The 23,617-nt window shown below is 38.1% G+C and overlaps 1 protein-coding gene across 5 annotated transcripts in view; it reads right to left on the reverse strand.

Annotated features, from left to right (window-relative positions):
- KLHDC1 (kelch domain containing 1) overlaps nt 1–23,617 on the reverse strand; it is a 61,690-nt gene that overhangs the window by 22,590 nt on the left and 15,483 nt on the right. For all 5 annotated transcript variants that reach the window (XR_010943135.1, XR_010943134.1, XM_067736666.1 and 2 more), the window contains 5 exons: nt 16,907–16,985; nt 15,184–15,267; nt 4,390–4,473; nt 3,856–3,914; nt 813–925 (listed from right to left, as the gene is read on the reverse strand). Coding sequence is in view for 3 of the 5 variants with exons in the window: in XM_067736666.1 (XP_067592767.1) it covers nt 813–925; nt 3,856–3,914; nt 4,390–4,473; nt 15,184–15,267; nt 16,907–16,985 (419 nt within the window). In the remaining 2 variants the exon portion in view is untranslated. The remainder of the gene's footprint in view (nt 1–812; nt 926–3,855; nt 3,915–4,389; nt 4,474–15,183; nt 15,268–16,906; nt 16,986–23,617) is intronic.

Here is a 23,617-nt window from a genome sequence, read left to right on the forward strand (position 1 = left end):
TAAATACCCCACAAATTAGAGAAGTATAATAATCTACAGTAACTAACATCCCCTAGAGGAACTGCTGTTCCTCCAGCCAGCATCTGGCATTTCTTGGCCAGAAGACTGCCAGATACACAGTTGATGCTCAATAAATTTTTGTTGAAAAACAAATAGTTGTTTTTCGATCCTATATAAAATTATATAAATGGTTTTAATGGTATATAAAGTTTCTTAAGAAAAATGTCTCTAGCTATAGAAAACTTCTGTGTTAAATTACAAGACACTTGTCAAACTAAGTGGATATTCTTGGTCACTTGTCTTTCTTGGTGCCACAATTATACTAGTGAAAGAAAAACTGTATTACAAAAATCACAGCCATTGGGATGAGCAGTAACAGGAGTTTAAAAACTCTAGCTAAGCACTTTCCTTTATAGTTCTGGAACAAAAAGAGAAGCAACTGGCCTTCCCACCTTGTATTTCTAGAGCTTCCTGGGAAACGTTCCTCTTCTAATCCCCATTCTAGCCTATAGTATAAGCATCTGGATCAAAAAGTAGGAAGACACAAAATCAGAAATACTATAGTTGAAAGGGTCTTTAATTCCTCTAGGTTCAACCACTTTTCCTTTCCCTACACTAGGAAACAGGAGAACTTAGACAAGCAAGGGTACGGAAGGAAAGGGGCCTTCTACTTCTAATTCATGATGCAACCACATAGTTGGGGATAAAGGTAAACCAGAAAATCAGAAAAGTAAAAATACCTTAAGTATCAAATACAATCAGGTAAAAAAAGAATAAAATTTTAACTGTAGGTTAAACTTTAATCAACTTACTTAATGGAATATTGTCTGCACTTAGTCCACCAAATAGGAAAAGCGTATCATCAGCTATTGGTGTTAAAGTATGCCATGACCGATGTTTGGGGTTTTCTCCATTAATTGGAATCCTGTGGTGAGGGAAAAAAATAGAAGAATCTAAGTACTGTGTTAGTCAAAACAAAATTTTTCTGATCATCTCAGATCTCAAAAGAAAAAACTGCCCTCCCTAGTATAAAAAATTTTGATTCTACTAATCCTACCTACAAGAATATTTTTAAAACATTCTTAAATTCTTGAAGAATTTACACAATTTCTTTCCATTTAATGTCTATCCCACTTGGCCAGAACACAGACTGAAAATTAAAAAGTCAATTCCTAGCTATTCACAACGCATACTGAGCATCATTCCTACTGAAACCAAGCTGGACCCGGTGGGGCTCCTGGGCACAAGAGCCTTTTCGTGTCCCCTTCCCTGAGTTCCAAAGGGTAGGTTCAAACAGCTGCTAATCAGGGAAGGGAAAGGATGCAGACAGAAGGGAGCAGCAGTCAAGAAACAATAGTGCAGCCTTTGGGCAGGGTCCTGGTTCTGCCTCAAGGGATACACATAATATCTTTGAGCTCTTCTGCTGAACTGAAACCTCCACCAAATGCAAGATGTTAACTACATGATGAAGCATGTTTCATTCCAGAGAAGGTCACAGTTTGCCCATCACCACCTGACGCCAGATGACCTCTGGATTGAAGGAATGTGGGCCCTGCACGTACCCTGATCCTTATCAGCAACCCCGCCCCTGGACTATAAGACTCCTCACAGGCTCCCCCTGGCTGGGACACACAGTTCTGAGGGCATTAGCTTCCTGTGGCTCCCTTTGCATAGCAAAGCAATAAAGCTATTCTTTATTACTTCACCCAAAACTCTGTCTCCGAGATTTAATTTTGTGTCAGTGTTCAGAGGCTGGATTTGGCTTCACTGTTAGTTAATCAGTAAGACTTCCTCAGGTTTTTAACAGAAATATTTTCATGTCTGTCATTTTTTACTGTTGTTTCACATTTAATTTTGTATTTTCAGCTGACTTCCTTAAGGATATTATGGGATTTTGTTGTTGCTATTGCTGTTTACTTTGGTCTGTTTATTGTAGAATTTCCCGAAAATGCTACTCTAACTTCACAATAAAAGTATGCAAGCCACTCCAGATCTGGGATAAACCTCTAAAGATTTCAAACAAATACTGTAATATTCTTAAAATAAAAACAGAAATAAAAACATAAGCACAGGGACTTCTCTGGCCATCTAGTGGTTAAGACTCCATGCTTCCACTGCAGTGGGCATGGGTTTGATCCCTGGTCGGGGAACTAAGATCCCACATGCCACGTGGTGCAGCCAAACAAAACAAAACAAAACCATAAGCACAAAACTTTAACTAATTTAGGAGGTGAGGTCACACCATTCTCCAACATTCCGGAATGCTCCAGAATAACATGGGCCGTTGGTAGAAGATGTAATTTATTTTTTCCAAAATGGAAATATTTTTACTGTTTTTGTTAACTATAAAAAACATTTGCGTTACAACACATTCAACAACCACAAAAATAGTTTTTAAAAGGGACAGTTCTCCTATAATCCTGTCCTCCAGCAATAAGAAACATTAATAATTTGGTATATATCTCTCCTAACTTTAATGCACATATAAAGACATTTATTAAAAATATCCAAATAGGATCATATACTCTGTTCAATTTTTTTCATTCAACTAATATATTTCAGAATATTTCCATGAAGCATATTGTCCTTTGGTAATGGAAGTACAGCAGCTCATTGGGCAAATGCACCATGATTTAAACAACCCCCACTTACGGACATGAGGGTTGATGTCATGTTTTTGCTTTTATAAATAATGTTGCAATAAACATCTTTGTTGTGTGTGCACACACACATACATATATGCACACACATATAAACACTTGTCCAATTTTTGTCTTAGGAGAAATTCTGGATCAAAGTAGAAATTCCATTTTATATTTTAAACATATTACCAGACTACCTTCCAGAAAATTATACCAATTTAAACTCCCACTAATTGTTTTACAACCTAGCACAAACTGATCATTTGTAATTATTTTTATTTGGTAAGTGAAAACTATTATTTTTATTTCAATTTCTTTAATAATTTATGAAGTTGGACATCTTTTAAAAATAATTTCTGCATATTTGTATTTCTTCTATGAATTTGCTCATTTCATGTTCTTTGTTCACTTTTATTGGCCTGTTTGTCTTTTTCTTACTGATTTTCTGAGTTCTTATGAATCTTAGCCCTTTTGGTTACAAATACTGTAAATATTACTTCTAGTTTGTTTTTTGTTTGCATTTTCCAATTTGCTTTTTAACTTTTTGTGGTATATATTTCTACACAGAAATATTTAATTCTTAAATGGTCTTATCAATCAGTCTTTTAATTTTGTGAATTTTGGGTTTATATCATCTTTATAAAAGCTTTTTCCATGCCAAGATTTTAAAGATAATCTGCTATATTTTCTTCTAGCCCTTTTGAGGTTTTATTTTTAATAGTATTTATACTTTGGCAAAATATATAGGTCTGATTCCAAATCATTACATGAACAGCTGAATTGATAGCTAAATATATTTATTCTATTGCTAAATATATATTATGAGCAATAAAATCAGAATTTGACTCACTCGGTTATCTGTTGACCTGTGATGACCCCATTAAAACTTCATTTGTTCTACTGACCAGTCCTCAAGAATATGTAGTATAAAACCAGTACTTTTACATAATCAATTTTCAACTGCTAGTGTTCTCATGTTTTATATAGTCCAGTTAAAGAACGAACTCTATATTGAAATCTATATATTCCTTGCTTAAGCAAAAAATCTGAAGGGGAAGAAAATATCAGTTCAGTTTTACAGATCCAAGTTTAGGTTATACCATGCATGTGTGCACACGTCTGTGCAGGCAGACACACATACACACACACACACACACACACCCCACACACAAAAATGCCTACAGATTAAAACATACTTAAATTTCGAACTTACCTTCCAGACCAGGTCCAGGTATCTAAGTTTAGATAGTGCAAATCATTCATCCTAGTTTGCTAAAATAAAAGTGTATGAAATTGGTCAGTGTTTTACATATTTCATGGGCTAAAATTTTGGTTTTAAAATAAATTCAGATTAAAAATGGATTAACTCTATTTTACTTAACATCAGAAGTTTATATATTGGGAAACAATGCTAAGCATTAATAAAATTAGCATAGAGCTACCAAATTAATGTGTAAAGGGGGAAGGGAAAAATGAGTTTAAACTAACAAGCTTTAGATAATAAGAAATTAAACTTTTCTGATAAATCACTGAAGTGAAGGATTCTCCCCCATTAAAATATGATTTATAATCACCTGTGATTACTCATGTATGGTCCGTTTAGGGAATAGAAGATTTTAAAAAGTTATTATTGAATGACATTTTAATCTCTAGACTATTTGAATGTTCAGCTATTCCACAAAATCAAAGGATCAATTTTTGTAAGAAGCATCAAAGATTAAAGACCATTTTCATAAAAATCACTAACCAAAACTCGTCCGCCAAAGATATAGCCCTTATTTCCGAGAACTGCACACGTATGCGCGGCTCGTGGCTGCGGTGGAACACCACCCTGCAAGCAGAGATCAGAAAATGGAGAGCAAAGGCTTGAAACATCTATAATGAAGTCACATTCCTATGCTCAGTATGAGAAATACTTGACTGCTAAGTTACCATTACCTATGTAACTTAATTCAAAACCTTAATGCAAAAGCTCGTTCTCAATAGTAATAATTATAGACAAATACTACTCTTAAGGAATTACATTTATTCACCCTGATTTTTACTTTTTTTTACAATATTGACTGATTTATTTTTTTTTAATTAATTAATTTTTTTTTTGGCTGTGTTGGGTCTTATTTGCAGCATGTAGTATCTTTTATTGTGGCACACGGGCTCTCTAGTTGAGGCATGCGGGCTCAGTAGTTGTGGTGTGAGGGCTTAGCTGCCCCACAGCAAACCAGGGATTGAACCCACGTGCCCTTCATTAGAAGGCAGATTCTTAACCACTGGACCACCAGGGAAGTCCCTGATCTTTACTTTTTAAAGTGTTTTTCTTAAATGCCTGACACTATTTGGCAAAATAAGATTTCACATAGGGGCTTCCCTGGTGGTGCAGTGGTTGGGAATCTGCCTGCCAGTGCAGGGGACATGGGTTCAAGCCCTGGTCCGGGAAAATCCCACATGCCATGGAGCAACTAAGCCCATGCGCCACAACTACTGAGCCCGGGCGCCTAGAGCCCGTGCTCCGCAACAAGAGAAGCCACCGCAATGAGAAGACCACAGTGAGGAGCCCGTGCACTGCAACGAATAGTAGCCCCCGCTCACCCCAACTAGAGAAAACCCGCACACAGCAAGGAAGACCCAACGCAGCCAAAATAAATAAATAAATGTATAAAAAAAAGAAAAAAATTTTCACATAAATTTTAGCTTAAAATATAAATATTTAGGGCGTCCCTGGTGGCGCAGTGGTTGAGAGTCCACCTGCCGATGCAGGGGACACAGGTTCGTGCCCCGGTCTGGGAAGATCCCACATGCCGCAGAGCGGCTGGGCCCGTGAGCCATGGCCACTGAGCCTGTGCTTCCGGAGCCTGTGCTCCGCAACGGGAGCGGCCACAGCAGTGAGAGGCCCGTGTACAGGAAAAAAAAAAAAAAAAAAATATATATATATATATATATATATACATATATAAATATTTAAAAACATTTTCTTTCTCTCCCTTGCCCATCCCACCCCCTCTTTTCCTCCCTTTTCCTCTCTCTTTTCTCTCCCTCTCTCTCTCTCACTCATACACACACACAGAGACACACACACACACACAGAGTTAATATTAATATGAGTGAGCAGTACACTGTGTGATGATCTCAGAGACTTAAAAAAAATCAATCTGCCCCCCAAAACTCTTGATGCTTCAAATTCCACAATAAGAACTTCATTCTTGGCTTAAGCCAGTGTTTAGCTCTTACTAAAACTCTTCACATTAACTGATAATACTTCTTTATACTTTACTTTGAATAAATATAGCAGAACTTTTCTTCAGAGAAGTTTGGGGTTGGTGGGAAAAGAGAGGGTATAATGGGTAGATTAATGAATAAGATTTGAAGGAAGAATTTTCTGCATAATTTCCATGTGTTCATGGTGGGTACTTCTGTGTATGTATTTAATTCCAAGTTCTGAAAGAACCCAACATTTTCAGCTCATTGGCTACCAAATGGGGGCACAGGAAATTTAAGCACTACATCCAATATCATAACCTCCTAGAATTTTTTACTTGAATAATTATGAGGTCAAAATGGTAAGAAATAATTCAGATATTACCTATATAACACTTAAATAAATGAGAGAGAACCATAAATGAGAAAGAACCATTTGTGTTGCAGTTCCCAATACTTCCAACAAAACAAAAGTTTTATTGCCCCATCCCTGATCTGAAATTCTGGAAAAATTCTTCTACTATATACACATTCATTATGAAATAAATATTGACTTTCTCCTTTTTTATTTATGAAATACATTTAATATCCAACCAAAGCTTCTGAATAAACTAAGTTCATACCGGTCCAAACAAAAACAAAGTAATGGCATTTGCATTAGCCTATGTGGCTAACTGCATAAATAATGCACAGTGCTTATGAGGTCATTTGAAATACTGAAAATAACCCAAAGACCACTATTATATTCTACTGTTCTCATAGGGTTATAAGTCCCATGTAGGAAAACACTGTCAACTTTCCATTTAACAGATGACATTATATGGCTTATCTAAAAGTACACAGGTCTTTTCAACCAGTTTCTTCAACTTCAACAGCAATAACTCTAACACTCTACCATGTTACCTTTCCTTTTGCTGCAGATATTTAGGAACAATTAATTAATTTAAGAATGTCTCTAAAAAATAAAGGGAACAAATTCTAGCTGCAACCACATCAGAAAAACCTTCAGATATAATATAAACAATGTAAGAACTTATTTGAAGAAATAATCAGAGAAATCACAGTGAAAATACTGTTAAACACTAACTGAAAGAGTGTCAGTGCCCGTTAGGCTGTTGGTGCAGAAGGGGGGAAGGGGTACGGATTAAGGTAAGGAGAGAGAGAAGGAATCACAACAGGAAGACCTGAAGTCCAAAGAACTAATTATAAGCTACCTCAGTTCACTTATCCCAAGGAGTACATTCTAAAAATATGCCTGCAGTAGCTCCAGACTCTTGCTTATTCTCTAAGGGAGCAGAGCGTTAAGAGGCCTGAAAGAGATCCAGGATGAGTTTCAGTAGATCCAGTCTCAATAATATTTCTCTCCACCTGCTTGCTGATACGAAATTATTTTAGCAGAGATAAGATGCTTTTATTTCATTAATACATAAATCTTAACATTAAAATGCTGACTGCAGGAAAATTCAATCAACAAATATGACCGACTGATAGTTGATCAGTTCCAAAATTAGAAGAGAACAGAAGAGCACTGAAAACCTGAAAAGCACTGCTTGGAAAAAGACGATGCTGAGAAGGGTCAAACCTTGTAACACCTGCTATTTTGCACAGAACCTCCCTCACTACCATCTACAGAAGCTGAACTGCAAGGAAATTTAGTCATATGTGCATGTTAGTGGACAGAAATTTGGTTTTGCCTGTTCAGCATTCTATTCTGCACAGTTCCGTTGAGCTGACCAATCACAATACCTTGCTCCCCTAGGGACAGACCTGAGACTCAGACCTGGCCAGTCATCCCCTTGGCAGCAGGGACTCATATAGAGTAGGAACATGCCTAAGTAGAGCCAGAGTCCTTTTCTAGGACAAAGATATAGACATTGACAGAATACAGCACCAATAGAAAGATCTGCTGGTGTAGCCAGGGCCATATTCCCTTCTAAATGAGCTGGACAGTCTGCAGTAGACAGAATAAAGCTAGCACACAGAGAAGCAGGGAGAAGCCAACAGAGAGATGCAAATATTGTGATGGTGTTGGATAACTGGCTCCAGTTCCTAAGGTCCTGGTCCCTGTAGCTCTTCCACTGTGTGAGCCACTTCAAAATATACTTCCCAGCTATGTGAGAATTTTTTAATGGCGTAAACTAATGTGAATTTGTGTTTGCTCACTAGCAGATGAAAGAGTATTAAGATTTCGAGGGTTTATGAAACATGGGCTTTTTAAAATCATGGACTTTGTTACACAAGGACTTTTTAAGAGACTTCATTAAATCAGGGCATTACACGTGTGGGTAAAGAATGATGACGGCGCCTCTTTAGATTTTTCTAGAAAACCTTAGTTTAGCCTGGAGAAAAATATGTGATTAAAAAAAGTACTGATACAGATGAGGAAGATGGCGGAAGAGTAAGACTCGGAGATCACCTTCCTCCCCACAGATACACCAGAAATACATCTACGCGTGGAACAACTCCTACGGAGCACCTACTGAACGCTGGCAGAAGACCTCAGACCTCCCAAAAGGCAAGGAACCCCCCACGTACCTGGTTAGGGCAAAAGAAAAAAATAAACAGAGACAAAAGGATAGGGACGGGTCCTGCACCAGCAGGAGGGAGCTGTGAAGGAGGAAGTGTCCACACACTAGGAAGCCCCTTCGCGGGCGGAGACTGCGGGTGGCGGAGTGGGGGAGCTTCGGAGCCGCGGAGGAGAGCACAGCAACAGGGGTGCGGAAGGCAAAGCAGAGAGATTCCAGCGCAGAGGATCGGGCCGACCGGCACTCACCAGCCGAGAGGCTTGTCTGCTCGCCCGATGGGGCAGGTAGGGCTGGGAGCTGAGGCTCCGGCTTCTGTCGGAGCACCGAGAGAGGACTGAGGTTGGCTGCGTGAACACAGCCTGCAGGGTGGTAGTGCACCGCGGCTAGCCGGGAGGGAGTCCGGGGAAAAGTCTGGACCTGCCGAAGAGGCAAGAGACTTTTTCTTCCCTCTTTGTTTCCTGGTGCACGAGGAGAGGGGATTAAGAACGCTGCTTAAGAGAGCTCCAGAGACGGGCGCGAGCCGCGGCTAAAAGTACGGAGCCCAGAGACGGGCATGAGACGCTAAGGCCGCTGCCGCCGCCACCAAGAAGCCTGTGTGCAAACACAGGTCACTATCCACACCCCCTTCCGGGGAGCCTGTGCAGCCCGCCACTGCCAGGGTCCCGGGATCCAGGGACAACTCCCCCAGGAGAACGCACGGCGCGCCTCAGGCTAGCCCAGGCCTCTGCCGCCGCAGGCCCGCCCCGCACTCCGTGACCCTCCCTACCCCCGGCCTGAGTGAGCCAGAGCCTCCGAATCAGCGGCTCCTTTAACCCCGTCCTGTCTGAGCAAAGAACAGACGCCCTCCGGCAACCTACACGCACAGGCGGGGCCAAATCCAAAGCTGAGCCCCTGGGAGCTGTGAGAACAAAGAAGAGAAAGGGAAATCTCTCCCAGCAGCCGCAGAAGCAGCGGATTAAAGCTCCACAATCAACTTGATGTACCCTGCATCTGTGGAATACCTGAATAGACAATGAATCATCCCAAATTAAGGAGCGGTGTGGATGAAAGGCTCTTGGTGCTGCAGCCAGGAGTTAGTGCTGTGCCTCTGAGGTGGGAGAGCCAACTTCAGGACACTGGTCCACAAGAGGCCTCCCAGCTGCACATAATATCAAACGGCGAAAATCTCCCAGAGATCTCCATCTCAACGCCAGCACCCAGCTTCACTCAACGACCAGCAAGCTACAGTGCTGGACATCCTATGCCAAACAACTAGCAAGACAGGAACACAACCCCATCCATTAGCAGAGAGGCTGCCCAAAATCATAATAAGTCTACAGACACCCCAAAACACACCACCAGACGTGGACCCGCCCACCAGAAAGACAAGATCCAGCCTCATCCACCAGAACACAGGCACTAGTACCCTCCACCAGGAAGCCTACACAACCCACTGAACCAACCTTAGCCACTGGGGACAGACACAAAAAACAACAGGAACTACGAACCTTCAGCCTGCAAAAAGGAGACCCCAAACACAGTAAGATAAGCAAAATGAAAAGACAGAAAAACACACAGCAGATGAAGGAGCAAGATAAAAATGCACCAGACCTAACAAATGAAGAGGAAATAGGCAGTCTACCTGAAAAAGAATTCAGAATAATGATAGTAAAGATGATCCAAAATCTTGGAAATAGAATAGACAAAATGCAAGAATCAGTTAACAAGGACCTAGAAGAACTAAAGATGAAACAAACAATGATGAACAACACAATAAATGAAATGAAAAATACTCTAGATGGGATCAATAGCAGAATAACTGAGGCAGAAGAACGGATAAGTGACCTGGAAGATAAAATAGTGGAAATAACTACTGCAGAGCAGAATAAAGAAAAAAGAATGAAAAGAACTGAGGACAGTCTCAGAGACCTCTGGGACAACATTAAACGCACCAACATTCGAATTATAGGGGTTCCAGAAGAAGAAGAGAAAAAGAAAGGGACTGAGAAAATATTTGATGAGATTATAGTTGAAAACTTCCCTAATATGGGAAAGGAAATAGTTAATCAAGTCCAGGAAGCACAGAGAGTCCCGTACAGGATAAATCCAAGGAGAAATACGCCAAGACACATATTAATCAAACTGTCAAAAATTAAATACAAAGAAAACATATTAAAAGCAGCAAGGGAAAAACAACAAATAACACATAGGAAATCCCCGTAAGGTTAACAGCTGATCTTTCAGCAGAAACTCTGCAAGCCAGAAGGGACTGGCAGGACATATTGAAAGTGATGAAGGAGAGAAACCTGCAACCAAGATTACTCTACCCAGCAAGGATCTCATTCAGATTTGATGGAGAAATTAAAACCTTTACAGACAAGCAAAAGCTGAGAGAGTTCAGCACCACCAAACCACAACTACAACAACTGCTAAAGGAACTTCTCTAGGCAAAAAACACAAAAGAAGGAAAAGACCTACAATAACAAACCCAAAACAATTAAGAAAATGGGAGTGGGAACACACATATCGATAATTACCTTAAATGTAATGGACTAAATGCTCCCACCAAAAGACACAGATTGGCCGAATGGATGCAAAAACAAGACGCATATATTTGCTGTCTACAAGAGACCCACTTCAGACCTAGAGACACATACAGACTGAAAGTAAGGGGATGGAAAAAGGTATTTCATGCAAATGGAAACCAAAAGAAAGCTGGAGTAGCAATTCTCATATCAGACAAAATAGACTTTAAAACAAAGACTATTAGAAGAGACAACGAAGGACACTACATAATGATCAAGGGATAGATCCAAGAAGAAGATATAACAATTGTAAATATTTATGCACCCAACATAGGAGCACCTCAATACATAAGGCAAATACTGACAGCCTTAAAAGGGGAAATCGACAGTAACACATTCATAGTAGGGGACTTTAACACCCCATTTTCACCAATGGACAGATCATCCAAAATGAAAATAAATAAGGAAACACAAGCTTTAAATGATACATTAAACGAGATGGACTTAATTGATATTTATAGGACATTCCATCCAAAAACAACAGAATACACATTTTTCTCAAGTGCTCATGGAACATTCTCCAGGATAGATCATATCTTGGGTCACAAATCAAGCCTTGGTAAATTTAATAAAATTGAAATTGTATCAAGTATCTTTTCCGACCACAACGCTATGAGACTAGATATCAATTACAGGAAAAGATCTGTAAAAAATACAAACACATGGAGGCTAAACAATACACTACTTAATAACGAAGTGATCACTGAAGAAATCAAAGAGGAAATCAAAAAATACCTAGAAACAAATGACAATGGAGACACGACGACCCAAAATCTATGGGATGCAGCAAAAGCATATCTAAGAGGGAAGTTTATAGCAATACGATCCTACCTTAAGAAGCAGGAAACATCTCGAATAAACAACCTAACCTTGCACCTAAAGCAATTAGAGAAAGAAGAACAAAAAAAACCCCAAAGTTAGCAGAAGGAAAGAAATCATAAAAATCAGATCAGAAATAAACAAAAAAGAAATGAAGGAAACGATAGCAAAGATCAATAAAACTAAAAGCTGGTTCTTTGAAAGGATAAACCAAATTGATAAACCATTAGCCAGACTCATCAAGAAAAAAAGGGAGAAGACTCAAATCAATAGAATTAGAAATGAAAAAGGAGAAGTAACAACTGACACTGCAGAAATACAAAAGCTCATGAGAGATTACTACAAGCAACTCTATGCCAATAAAATGGACAACCTGGAAGAAATGGACAAATTCTTAGAAAGGCACAACCTGCCAAGACTGAATCAGGAAGAAATAGAAAATATGAACAGACCAGTCACAAGTAATGAAATTGAAACTGTGATTAAAAATCTTCCAACAAACAAAAGCCCAGGACCAGATGGCTTCACAGGCGAATTCTATCAAACATTTAGAGAAGAGCTATCACCTATTCTTCTCAAACTCTTCCAAAATATAGCAGAGGGAGGAACACTCCCAAACTCATTCTATGAGGCCACCATCACCCTGATACCAAAACCAGACAAGGATGTCACAAAGAAAGAAAACTACAGGCCAATATCACTGATGAACATAGATGCAAAAATCCTCAACAAAATACTAGCAAACAGAATCCAACAGCACATTAAACGGATCATACACCATGATCAAGTGGGGTTTATTCCAGGAATGCAAGGATTCTTCAATATACGCAAATCAATCAACGTAATAGACCATATTAACAAATTGAAGGAGAAAAACCATATGATCATCTCAATAGATGCAGAGAAAGCTTTTGACAAAATTCAACACCCATTTATGATAAAAACCCTGCAGAAAGTAGGCATAGAGGGAACTTTCCTCAACATAATAAAGGCCATATATGACAAACCCACAGCCAACATCGTCCTCAATGGTGAAAAACTGAAAGCATTTCCACTAAGATCAGGAACAAGACAAGGCTGCCCACTCTCACCACTCTTATTCAACATAGTTTTGGAAGTTTTAGCCACAGCAATCAGAGAAGAAAAGGAAATAAAAGGAATCCAAATCAGAAAAGAAGAAGTAAAGCTGTCACTCTTTGCAGATGACATGATCCTATACATAGAGAATCCTAAAGATGCTACCAGAAAACTACTAGAGCTAATCAATGAATTTGGTAAAGTAGCAGGATACAAAATTAATGCACAGAAATCTCTGGCATTCCTATACACTAAGGATGAAAAATCTGAAAGTGAAATCAAGAAAACACTCCCATTTACCACTGCAACAAAAAGAATAAAATATCTAGGAATAAACCTACCTAAGGAGACAAAAGACCTGTATGCAGAAAATTATAAGACACTGATGAAAGAAATTAAAGATGATACAAATAGATGGAGAGATATACCATGTTCTTGGATGGGAAGAATCAACATTGTGAAAATGACTCTACTACCCGAAGCAATCTACAGATTCAATGCAATCCCTATCAAACTACCACTGGCATTTTTCACAGAACTAGAACAAAAAATTTCACAATTTGTATGGAAACACAAAAGACCCTGAATAGCCAAAGCAATCTTGAGAACGAAAAACGGAGCTGGAGGAATCAGGCTTCCTGATTTCAGACTATACTACAAAGCTACAGTAATCAAGACAGTATGGTACTGGCACAAAAACAGAAAGATAGATCAATGGAACAGGATAGAAAGCCCAGAGATAAACCCACGCACATATGGTCACCTTATCTTTGACAAAGGAGGCAGGAATGTACAGTGGAGAAAGGACAGCCTCTTCAATAAGTGGTGCTGGGAAAACTGGACAGCTACATGTAAAAGTATGAGATTAGATCACTCCCTAACACCATACACAAAAATAAGCTCAAATTGGATTAAAGACCTAAATGTAAGGCCAGAAACTATCAAACTCTTAGAGGAAAACATAGGCAGAACACTCTATGAAATAAATCACAGCAAGGTCCTTTTTGACCCACCTCCTAGAGAAATGGAAATAAAAACAAAAGTAAACAAATGGGACCTAATGAAACTTAAAAGCTTTTGCGCAGCAAAGGAAACCATAAAGAAGACCAAAAGACAACCCTCAGAATGGGAGAAAATATTTGCAAATGAAGCAACTGACAAAGGATTCATCTCCAAAATTTATAAGCAGCTCATGCAGCTTAATAACAAAAAAATAAACAACCCAATCCAAAAATGGGCAGAAGACCTAAATAGACATTTCTCCAAAGATATACAGAGTGCCAACAAACACATGAAAGAATGCTCAACATCACTAATCACTAGAGAAATGCAAATCAAAACTACAATGAGATATCATCTCACACCAGTCAGAATGGCCATCATCGAAAAATCTAGAAACAATAAATGCTGGAGAGGGTGTGGAGAAAAGGGAACCCTCTTACACTGTTGGTGGGAATGTAAATTGATACAGCCACTGTGGAGAACAGTATGGAGGTTCCTTAAAAAGCTACAAATAGAACTACCATATGACCCAGCAATCCCACTACTGGGCATATACCCTGAGAAAACCATAATTCAAAAAGAGTCATGTACCAAAATGTTCATTGCAGCTCTATTTACAATAGCCCAGAGATGGAAACAACCTAAGTGTCCATCATCGGATGAATGGATAAAGAAGATGTGGCACATATATACAATGGAATATTACTCAGCCATAAAAAGAAACGAAATTGAGCTATTTGTAATGAGGTGGATAGACCTAGAGTCTGTCATACAGAGTGAAGTAAGTCAGAAAGAGAGAGACAAATACCGTATGCTAACACATATATATGGAATTTAAGAAAAAAAATGTCATGAAAAACCTAGGGGTGAAACAGGAATAAAGACACAGACTTACTAGAGAATGGACTTGAGGCTATGGGGAGGGGGAAGGGTAAACGGTGACAAAGCGAGAGAGAGGCACGGACATATATACACTACCAAACGTAAGGTAGATAGCTAGTGGGAAGCAGCTGCATAGCACAGGGAGATCAGCTCGGTGCTTTGTGACCGCCTGGAGGGCTGGGATAGGGAGGGTGGGAGGGAGGGAGACGCAAGCGGGAAGAGATATGGGAACATATGTATATATATATAACTGATTCATTTTGTTGTGAAGCTGAAACTAACATACCATTGTAAAGCAATTATACTCCAATAAAGATGTTAAAATGAAAAAAAAAAGTACTAATAACAGTTCTCATAAGAGAACCCCTTTGTATATGATAACAAACTCAATTACTGAAATCCAATAACTCAGTAAAAGAAATAGATTTTAAAAGTATTAATGAGTATACAAACATAAAGGTGACTTTTTACAATACTTACTTTAATCTCTGGTTGAAGCCAACTCTGTGTCTTTGTGTCAAATATGTGAACATCATTATGCCATCCCCAGAATATCTGCTCTTCCTAAAAAAGAGATTTTAAAAATATTTTTAAAAGCTTTTATAATTTTTAGATTAGTATTATAGTTTCACTGCATATTTACTGGTGAAATAATAGGCACTTTTACAGAAATAGAGTTAAGTGTGACCATAGTCATAAAGCTAACGCATACACCAGTGTAACCACAGTCGTAAAGCTAATGCATATACCAGTGGCTCACAAAGTGTGGTCCCTAAGCCATAGCAGCATCACCTGGCAACTTTCCTTCTCTTAGTATTGCTTGCATGAGTCATAACTTTGCTTGTTGACAATTTTCCACTTCTCTCAAAGGAATATCTCTTTTAAAATTTCAGAGAACAGAATGATATTTACATTTGGAAATCTCTTTTCCTAAAGTACAGGTTCAGAATTCCTAATCATTGCTGTTAGAAACTTTAGGGAACAATGATTCCTTTTTCCAAAAAATTCCAATCAATTCTAGTTAACCAAGCACCTTGTTCTTATGCATCAAACTTATGCTCACTCTCTTGCCTTCTAGGAAGACGAAACTATTGGCAAGGCAAAGATTTAGCAGTTAGACTGTATTTAGCATCTTCTGCATTGCTGAAATCCTCTACCACTATTCTAGCTTACCTCTGTACCAGTTTTATGTTATATGTCAGGAATATATCATTCATTTTTGTCAGGACTTGTCAAACAAGCCAAATAAACTACATAATTTACTTAGTTTAGAATCTAAATGAAAAAATCTACCTGTACACCATAAACTTTAGGACATGATCATTAGCCTAACTGTACTAGAGGAGAAAAAAATGAGAGATTTCACTGATGAGTAGACATAATTAATGGGAAGTTATATTACTAAAAATTATCAGTAATACTGTAAGTAGCAAAACTTTAAAGATATTTCATTTTAAAAACTCAAAAACCATGTAAACCATTTTTAACACTTAAAAACCATTCAGTTTTATTAATTAGCATGTATTAATTTCACACATAGTCTAAATAAAGACTATGGAGAATTTTTAAATACCTATATACAAAGAGATATACATGAACTGTATATATACCTTTACATTAATAATGTATAATAATAATACATTCTACTAGAAGGTAAAACTGAAGAGTTACTGTGTATCTTGGTGGTGAGATCAATGGTTTTTAAAGTTATCTTTTAAAAGATTTCATTTTTATAAGTCATGAGTTCTTTCCTTAATAATAATTTATTCTCTAACCAGTAAGAATAAATAGAAAAAGTAATATGACTACCAACTTACTCACTCTCATACAGAAGCCAGACTGAGCTATGAATAGTTCTGGTGGACATACCTAAAAGGAGGTGTATGTCAGCAACAGCCACTGCGGTTACCTAAGAACAAAGTTTTTCCAAGTTGTGCTAAAGCCACTAGTTTTCTAACAGAAGCAGCTATAAGTGATTAATGGCATCAGAAAAGACATTACTCTGCCAGTAGCCATGAAGGCTGATATAATTAGGTGAGAGAACTTCCTGCAACTGAATCCAAATTCAAAAGAGAGAAAATACAATTTTTTTCATAATATCAATTACAGCAAATTAAAATGAGAAAAACTGCATTCATTATTTCTGAAGACTGTAACGTGACAGTAACTTAGAGGAAAATGTAAACAGGGATTACTCTCTTACCCAAGACGCATCATGAACATCAAAACAATCTTGGAGTTCATTGTGTCTCCTACACCCATAGCCACCAAAATATATTAATCTGAAAAACAAAACAAAGCACACACTTTAGGAGTTCTACTTTCAGTCTGTTCACAGAAAGTTGGAAGACATCATTTCCGTCACAACCTAAACAAGCCATATAAACTACAAAACCATTGTTTAAAAAAAAAAATCAAAGAGCTATGGGAGCAAAGAGACCTAAATGAACTAATTCCAGAAAGTGATAAGATCGCAGTAGGAGAGAAGAGGCCCATGGCTGCTTTCATACCTGATGTAACAGCAGGAGGAGAAAGAATCCAGCACAGATTGGGTTTGTAAAAGAAGCCACCCAAAATTTTAACAGTCACATGTAGGCTGGCATAGCAAATTAGAATCTTAAGAAACTCAGCCACAGAGGGAGCTTGAACCTACTGAACAACTTTTTCACATAGTCTTTAGGGAGGGCTCAGGGTCAGTCACCAACAGCTGGAAGCAGAGAAGAGCTGAGCAACTCTCCTTGAGGCAATCTGAGCTATCAACTCTAAAGTTTGGGATCTGGGCAGGATGACAGAAACACCTCAGAGGCATGCCAAGCCGTTATAGCATACAGGGTGGCTGCCCTCAAAAGGCCAGGGGGGGAGGGGCAGTGCTGAAAGAGATCTCTCAAGGTACAGAAAGTATAAAGTGGGATTGGAGAGCAAAGAGAACTCCCTAGCAACACAAGTAGGCTATGAAACAAGGAGAGATCTCCCACAGTTCTGAGAAGTAGGTACTCAGCTGTGAAGCACTGTTCAAAATCTCTAGACACTCTCTAGTGCTCAAACATGGGACTGTAGCAAAGGAAAGTCTTGGTCCTGCATGAGAACATTTGAAGACAGTGGTTAAACTGAATCAAACTAAAGCTGCAACAAAGCCCAGATACAGATCAACTATAGATTAGACTGACTTAAATCCCACTCTAGCAACCTGAAAAAGGAAAAAAAGGGCATGTCCTTTTCTGGAAAGAAATATTGTTTATTCCCAACTTTACTGTTCTTTCATACAGAATGTCTGTCAAATGATGAAGAAATTACAAGGTATAAGAAAAGGCAAAAAAAGTGACCCATGATCAAGAGAGGAAAGAGTCAATATAAGCTGACTCCAAGGTGGCCCAGATATTAGAATTATTAGACACAGCCTTTAAAATAACTATGGTAGAAATAGTAACAGACCAGTCTGTAAAAGGTGGACAATGTGCAGGAAGAACTAGGTAATTTTGGCAGAGACATGGAACCATGAAAAAGAGTGAAATGAAAATGCAAAAAATTGGAAAATAAGATGTCAGAAATAAAGAAATTCATTACATAGTCATAACAGGAAACTGGACATAGCAATGGAAAAGATCAGTGAACTTGAAGATAAGTCAACTGGTAAAAAAAAGTATCCAAATTAAAACAAAGAGAATGAAAGAGTCGGGGGCGGGGAAGGGAGCCCAAGCTCTGTATAACAATATCATATGATCTAATGTGCATATAATAGGAGTCCCAGAAGGAAAAGAGACAAATAAATGGGTAGAAGAAATATTTGTTAATTAATAAGAACTTCCTAAAACTGATGAAAGATATATATCCACCAACCCCAGAAGCTCAGCACACTCCAAGCTGGATAAATACAAATAAGTGAATTTCTCACCAGAAAAATGGAGGCCCAAAGGCAATGTAATAAAGTCATTAAAGTGCTGAAAGAAAGAAAAAAATCTGTCAACCCAATGAGTGAAAAACATCACAAGGGAAATTAGAAATTACCTTGAAATGACTGAAAATGCAAACAGAATAAAACAAAACTTATGGAATACTGTGAAGGTGGTGCTCAGAGGGAATCTTATAGCTATAAATGCCCACAAATTTAAAAAGAAAGATCTCATATCAATAATATAACCATACATATCAAGGAACTAGAAAGAGAAGCAAACTAAACCCAGAGATAACAGAAGGAAATAATAAAAATTAAAGGGGAAATAAGCAAAATGGTGAATAGAAAAACAATAGAGAGAAACAACAAAACCAAAAGTTGGGTCTTTGAAAATATCAACAAAATTGACAAACCTTTAGCTAGGTTGACTAAAACAAAAGTAGAGAAAACTCAAATTACTAAAATTAGCAGTGACAGGGGGACACTGAAACTAGAGACTAGTTTCAACTAGAGAAAGCCCACATGCAGCAACAAAGACCCAACACAGCCAAAAATAACAGACAGAAATAAAAAGTATCATCAGAGAATACCAAAAAACTGCATACCAACAGACTGTATAAACTAGATGAAATAGAAAAATTCCTGGAAAGACACATACTTCCAAAAGGGGCTCATGAAGAAATAAAAAATCTGAATAAACATATAGTAAGTAAAGAGACTGAATCAGTAATCCTAAAACCTCCCAACAAAGAAAAGCCCAGGACCAGATGGCTTCAGTGGTGAATTCTATCAAATATTTCAAGAAGAATTAATACCAACCCTTCTCAAACATTTAAAAATACTGAGAAGGAGGGAACACTTCCTAACTCATTCAATGAGGCCAGCATTATCCTGAAACTGAAGCCAGACAAAAACACAACAAGAAAACTGCATATATCTGATAAGGGTTTACTATCCAGAATATGTAAAGAATTCCTACAACTCAATAACAAAAAGATAAAACAATCCAATTTTTTAAAAATGGGCAAAGGACTAGATATTTCTCCAAAGAAGATATACAAATGGCCAACAAGCCCAGGAAAAGATGGTCAACATCATCAGTCACTGGGGAAACACAAATCAAAACCACAATGGTGGCAGGGGCTGGGGGCGTCCCTCCTCCCACCTGAGGCTTCAGGCTGACGCTGGGGTTGGGGCCTCTACAGCACAACAGTGTACGTAGCGTAGAAACGCTGACAGATGTAGGGTGGCTGGGTCTCTGCAGCCGGGGGCTCCTGCCCTGGCCGTGTGCAGATGGGGGGCGGGCAGCAAGCTCCCTCCTGCTGGAGGCGGGGCTCGGACTCGGCTCCCCCAAGTTCCCCTTCTCTGTGAAAGTGAAGAATTGGTCTCGCTGTGTTTTTTAAAACCACACCTCTCCCGTGTCCACCCTGGGGCCACGCCAGGTGGGGGAGGAGCTGCCGCACTGCAGGTGCAGGGCCGAGCTGTGTCCCCTGTCCGCCCGTCTCTATTAAAGGACTCCCTCGTGGTGGGAAAAAAAAACACAACGGATATCACTTCACACCCATTACAATGGCAATTATAAAACAAACAAACAAAAGAAAATAGCAAGAGTTGGTGAGAATGTAGAAAATTGGAACCTTTATAGTGGGAATATAACATGGCATTGTTACTGTGGAAAGCAGTTTGGTTCTCCTCAAAATGTTGAACGTAGGGGCTTTCCTGGTGGCACAGCGGTTAAGAATCCACCTGCCAATGCAGGGGACACAGGCTCAAGCCCTGGTCCAGGAAGATCCCACATGCGTCAGAGCAACTAAGCCCGTGCGCCACAACTACTGAGCCTGCGCTTTAGAGCCCATGAGCCACAACTACTGAAGCCCATGCGCCTAGAGACTGTGCTCCACAACAAGAGAAGCCACCACAACAAGCACCCCATGCACCACAATGAAGAGTAGCCCCCGCTCGCCACAACTAGAGAAAGCCCGCACGCAGCAATGAAGAGCCAACACAGCCAAAAATAAATAAATAAAAAATAAATTAAATTAACTTAAAAAAAATGTTGACCATAGAATTACCATATGATCCACCTAAAAGAATTAGAAAAAGAAGAACAAACAAGGCCCAAAGTCAGCAGAAGGAAAGAAATAACAAAGATCAGAGAAGAAATAAATAAAATAGAGATTTAAAAAACTAATAGAAAAGATCAATGAAAATAAGAGCTGGTTCTTTGTAAAGATACACAAAATTGAAAAATTTTTAGTCAGACTCATCAATAAAGAAAGAGAGAAGACCCAAATAAATAAAATCAGAAATAAAAGAGAAGTTACAACCAATACCACAGAAATACAAATCATAAGAGATTACTATGAACAATTATAAGCCAAAAAAATGAACAACCTAGAACTGGATAAACTCCTACAAACATACAATCTCCCAAGACTGAATGAGGAAGAAATAGAAAATCTGAACAGACTGACTACTAGCAATAAAATTGATCAGTAATCAAAAATACTCCCAAAAAACAAAAGTCCAGGACCAGATGGCTTCACAAATGAATTCTATCATACCTTCAAAGAAGATTTAACACCTATCCTTCTCAAACTATTCCAAAAAAATTGAAGAGGAGAGAAAGTTTCCAAACCCATTCTACAAGGCCAGCATTACCTTGATACCAAAATCAGAAAAAGACACTACAAAAAAAGAAACTTACAGGCTAATATCCCTGGTGAACATAGATACACAAATCTTCAACAAAACACTAGCAAACTGAATTCAACAATACGTTAAAAGGATCATACACAATGATCAAGTGGGATTTATCCCAGGAATGCAAGAATGGTTCAGTATCCACAAATCAATCAACATGACACACCATATTAACAAAATGAAGGATAAAAATCACGCAATCAACTCAATAGCTACAGAAAAAGCATTTGACAAAATCCAACATCGATTCATGACAAAAACTCTCAACAAAGTGGGTAGAGAAGGAACACACATCAACAATAAAGGCCATTTTTGACAAACACACAGCAAACATCATAGTCAATGGTGAAAAGCTGAAAGCATTTCCTCTAAGATCAGGAACAATACAAGGATGCCCCCTTTTTTACTTAACATAATATTGGAAATCCTAGCCACAGCAATCAGAGAAGAAAAAGAAATAAAAAGCATCCAAATTGGAAGGGAAGGAATAAAACTGTCACTATTTGCAGATGACATGATTGTATATATAGAATACTCTAACGAGTCCACCAAAAAACTATAAAAACTAATAAATGAATTCAATAAAGTTACAGGACACAAAATTAATAGACATAAATCGGTTGCATTTCTATACACTAATAATGAACTATCAGAGACAGAAATCAAGAAAATAATTCCATTTACAATTGCATCAAAACGAATAAAATACCTAGGAATAAATTTAACCAAAAAGGTGAAAGACCTGTACTCTGAAAACTATAAGGCACTGATGAAAGATATTGACGATGACATGAATAAGTGGAAAGATATTTCATGTTCATGGATTGGAAGAATTAATATTGTTAAAATGTTCATACTACCCAAAGCAATCTACAGATTCAATGCAATCCTTATCAAAATACTGATGGCATTTTTTTCACAGAGCTAGAACAAATAATCCTAAAATTTTTATGGAACCACAAAAGACTCCAAATAGCCAAAATAATCTTGAGAAAGAAGAACAAAGCTAAATGTATCATGGTCCCTGGTTTCAAACTATACTACAAAGCTACAGTAATAAAAACAGTAAGGTACTGGTACAAAAATAGACACATAGATCAATGAAACAGAATAGAGAGCCCAGAAGTAAACCCATGCACGTATGCTCAGTTAATCCACAACATAAGAATATACAACAGAGAAAAGACAGTCTCTTCAATAAGTGATGTTGGGAAAACTTACAGCTACTTATAAAAGAATGAAAGTAGACCATTTTCTCATACTATATACAAAAATAAACTCAAAATGCATTAAAGACTTAAGCATAAGACTTGATACTATAAAACCCTTAGAAGAAAACTTAGGCAGTACACTCTTTGAAATCAGCCTTAGCAATATTTTTTTGGATCTGTCTCCTCTGGCAAGGGCAACAAAAACAAAAATAAGCAAATGGGACCACAACAAACTAAAAAGCTTTTGCACAGCAAAAGAAACCATCAATAAAACAAAAAGGCAACCTACTGAATGGGAGAAGATATGTCCACTAGGCACTAATATATAAAATATATAAAGAACTCAAACAACTCAGCATCAGTTAAAAAAAAACAACCCAGTTAAAAAATGGGGGAAAGACCTAAATAGCCATTTTTCCAAAGAACACATACAGATGTCCAACAGGCACATGAAAAGATGCTCAGTATCACTAATTGTCAGGGAAATGCAAACCCAAACCACAATGAGATGTCACCTTATACCTGTCAGAATGGCTATTATCAAAAGGACAAGAAATAACATGTGTTGGCACAGATGTGGAGAAAAGGAAACCTTCATGCATTGTTGGTGGGAATGTAAATTGATACAACCACTATAGAAAACAGTATGGAGGTTCCTCAAAAAATTAAAAATAGAACTACCAGACTATCCAGCAATGCCACTCCTATTTAACCAAATAAAATGAAAACACTTATTCAAAAAGATATATACACCCAATGTTCACTGCAGCATTATTTACAATAGCCAAGATATGGAAGCAACCTGTGTCCATCAACAGATGAATGGATAAAGAAGATGTGGTGTGTATGTATGTACACACACACACACACACACACACAAAGAAATATTACTCAGCCATAAAAAGGAATGAAATTTTGCCATTTGTGATAACATGGATGGACTCAGAGGATATTATGCTAAGTGAAATAAATCAGAGAAAAACAAATACTGCATGTTTTCACTTATGTGTAGAATGTAAAAATCAAAACAAAGAACAAATATGAAAAAACAGATACAGAGAACGAACTAGTGGTTGCTAGAGGGGAAGGGTGGGGGATGGGTGAAATA

Source organism: Pseudorca crassidens, chromosome 1, assembly GCF_039906515.1.
Source record: "Pseudorca crassidens isolate mPseCra1 chromosome 1, mPseCra1.hap1, whole genome shotgun sequence".
NCBI classification, from domain to species: domain Eukaryota; kingdom Metazoa; phylum Chordata; class Mammalia; order Artiodactyla; family Delphinidae; genus Pseudorca; species Pseudorca crassidens.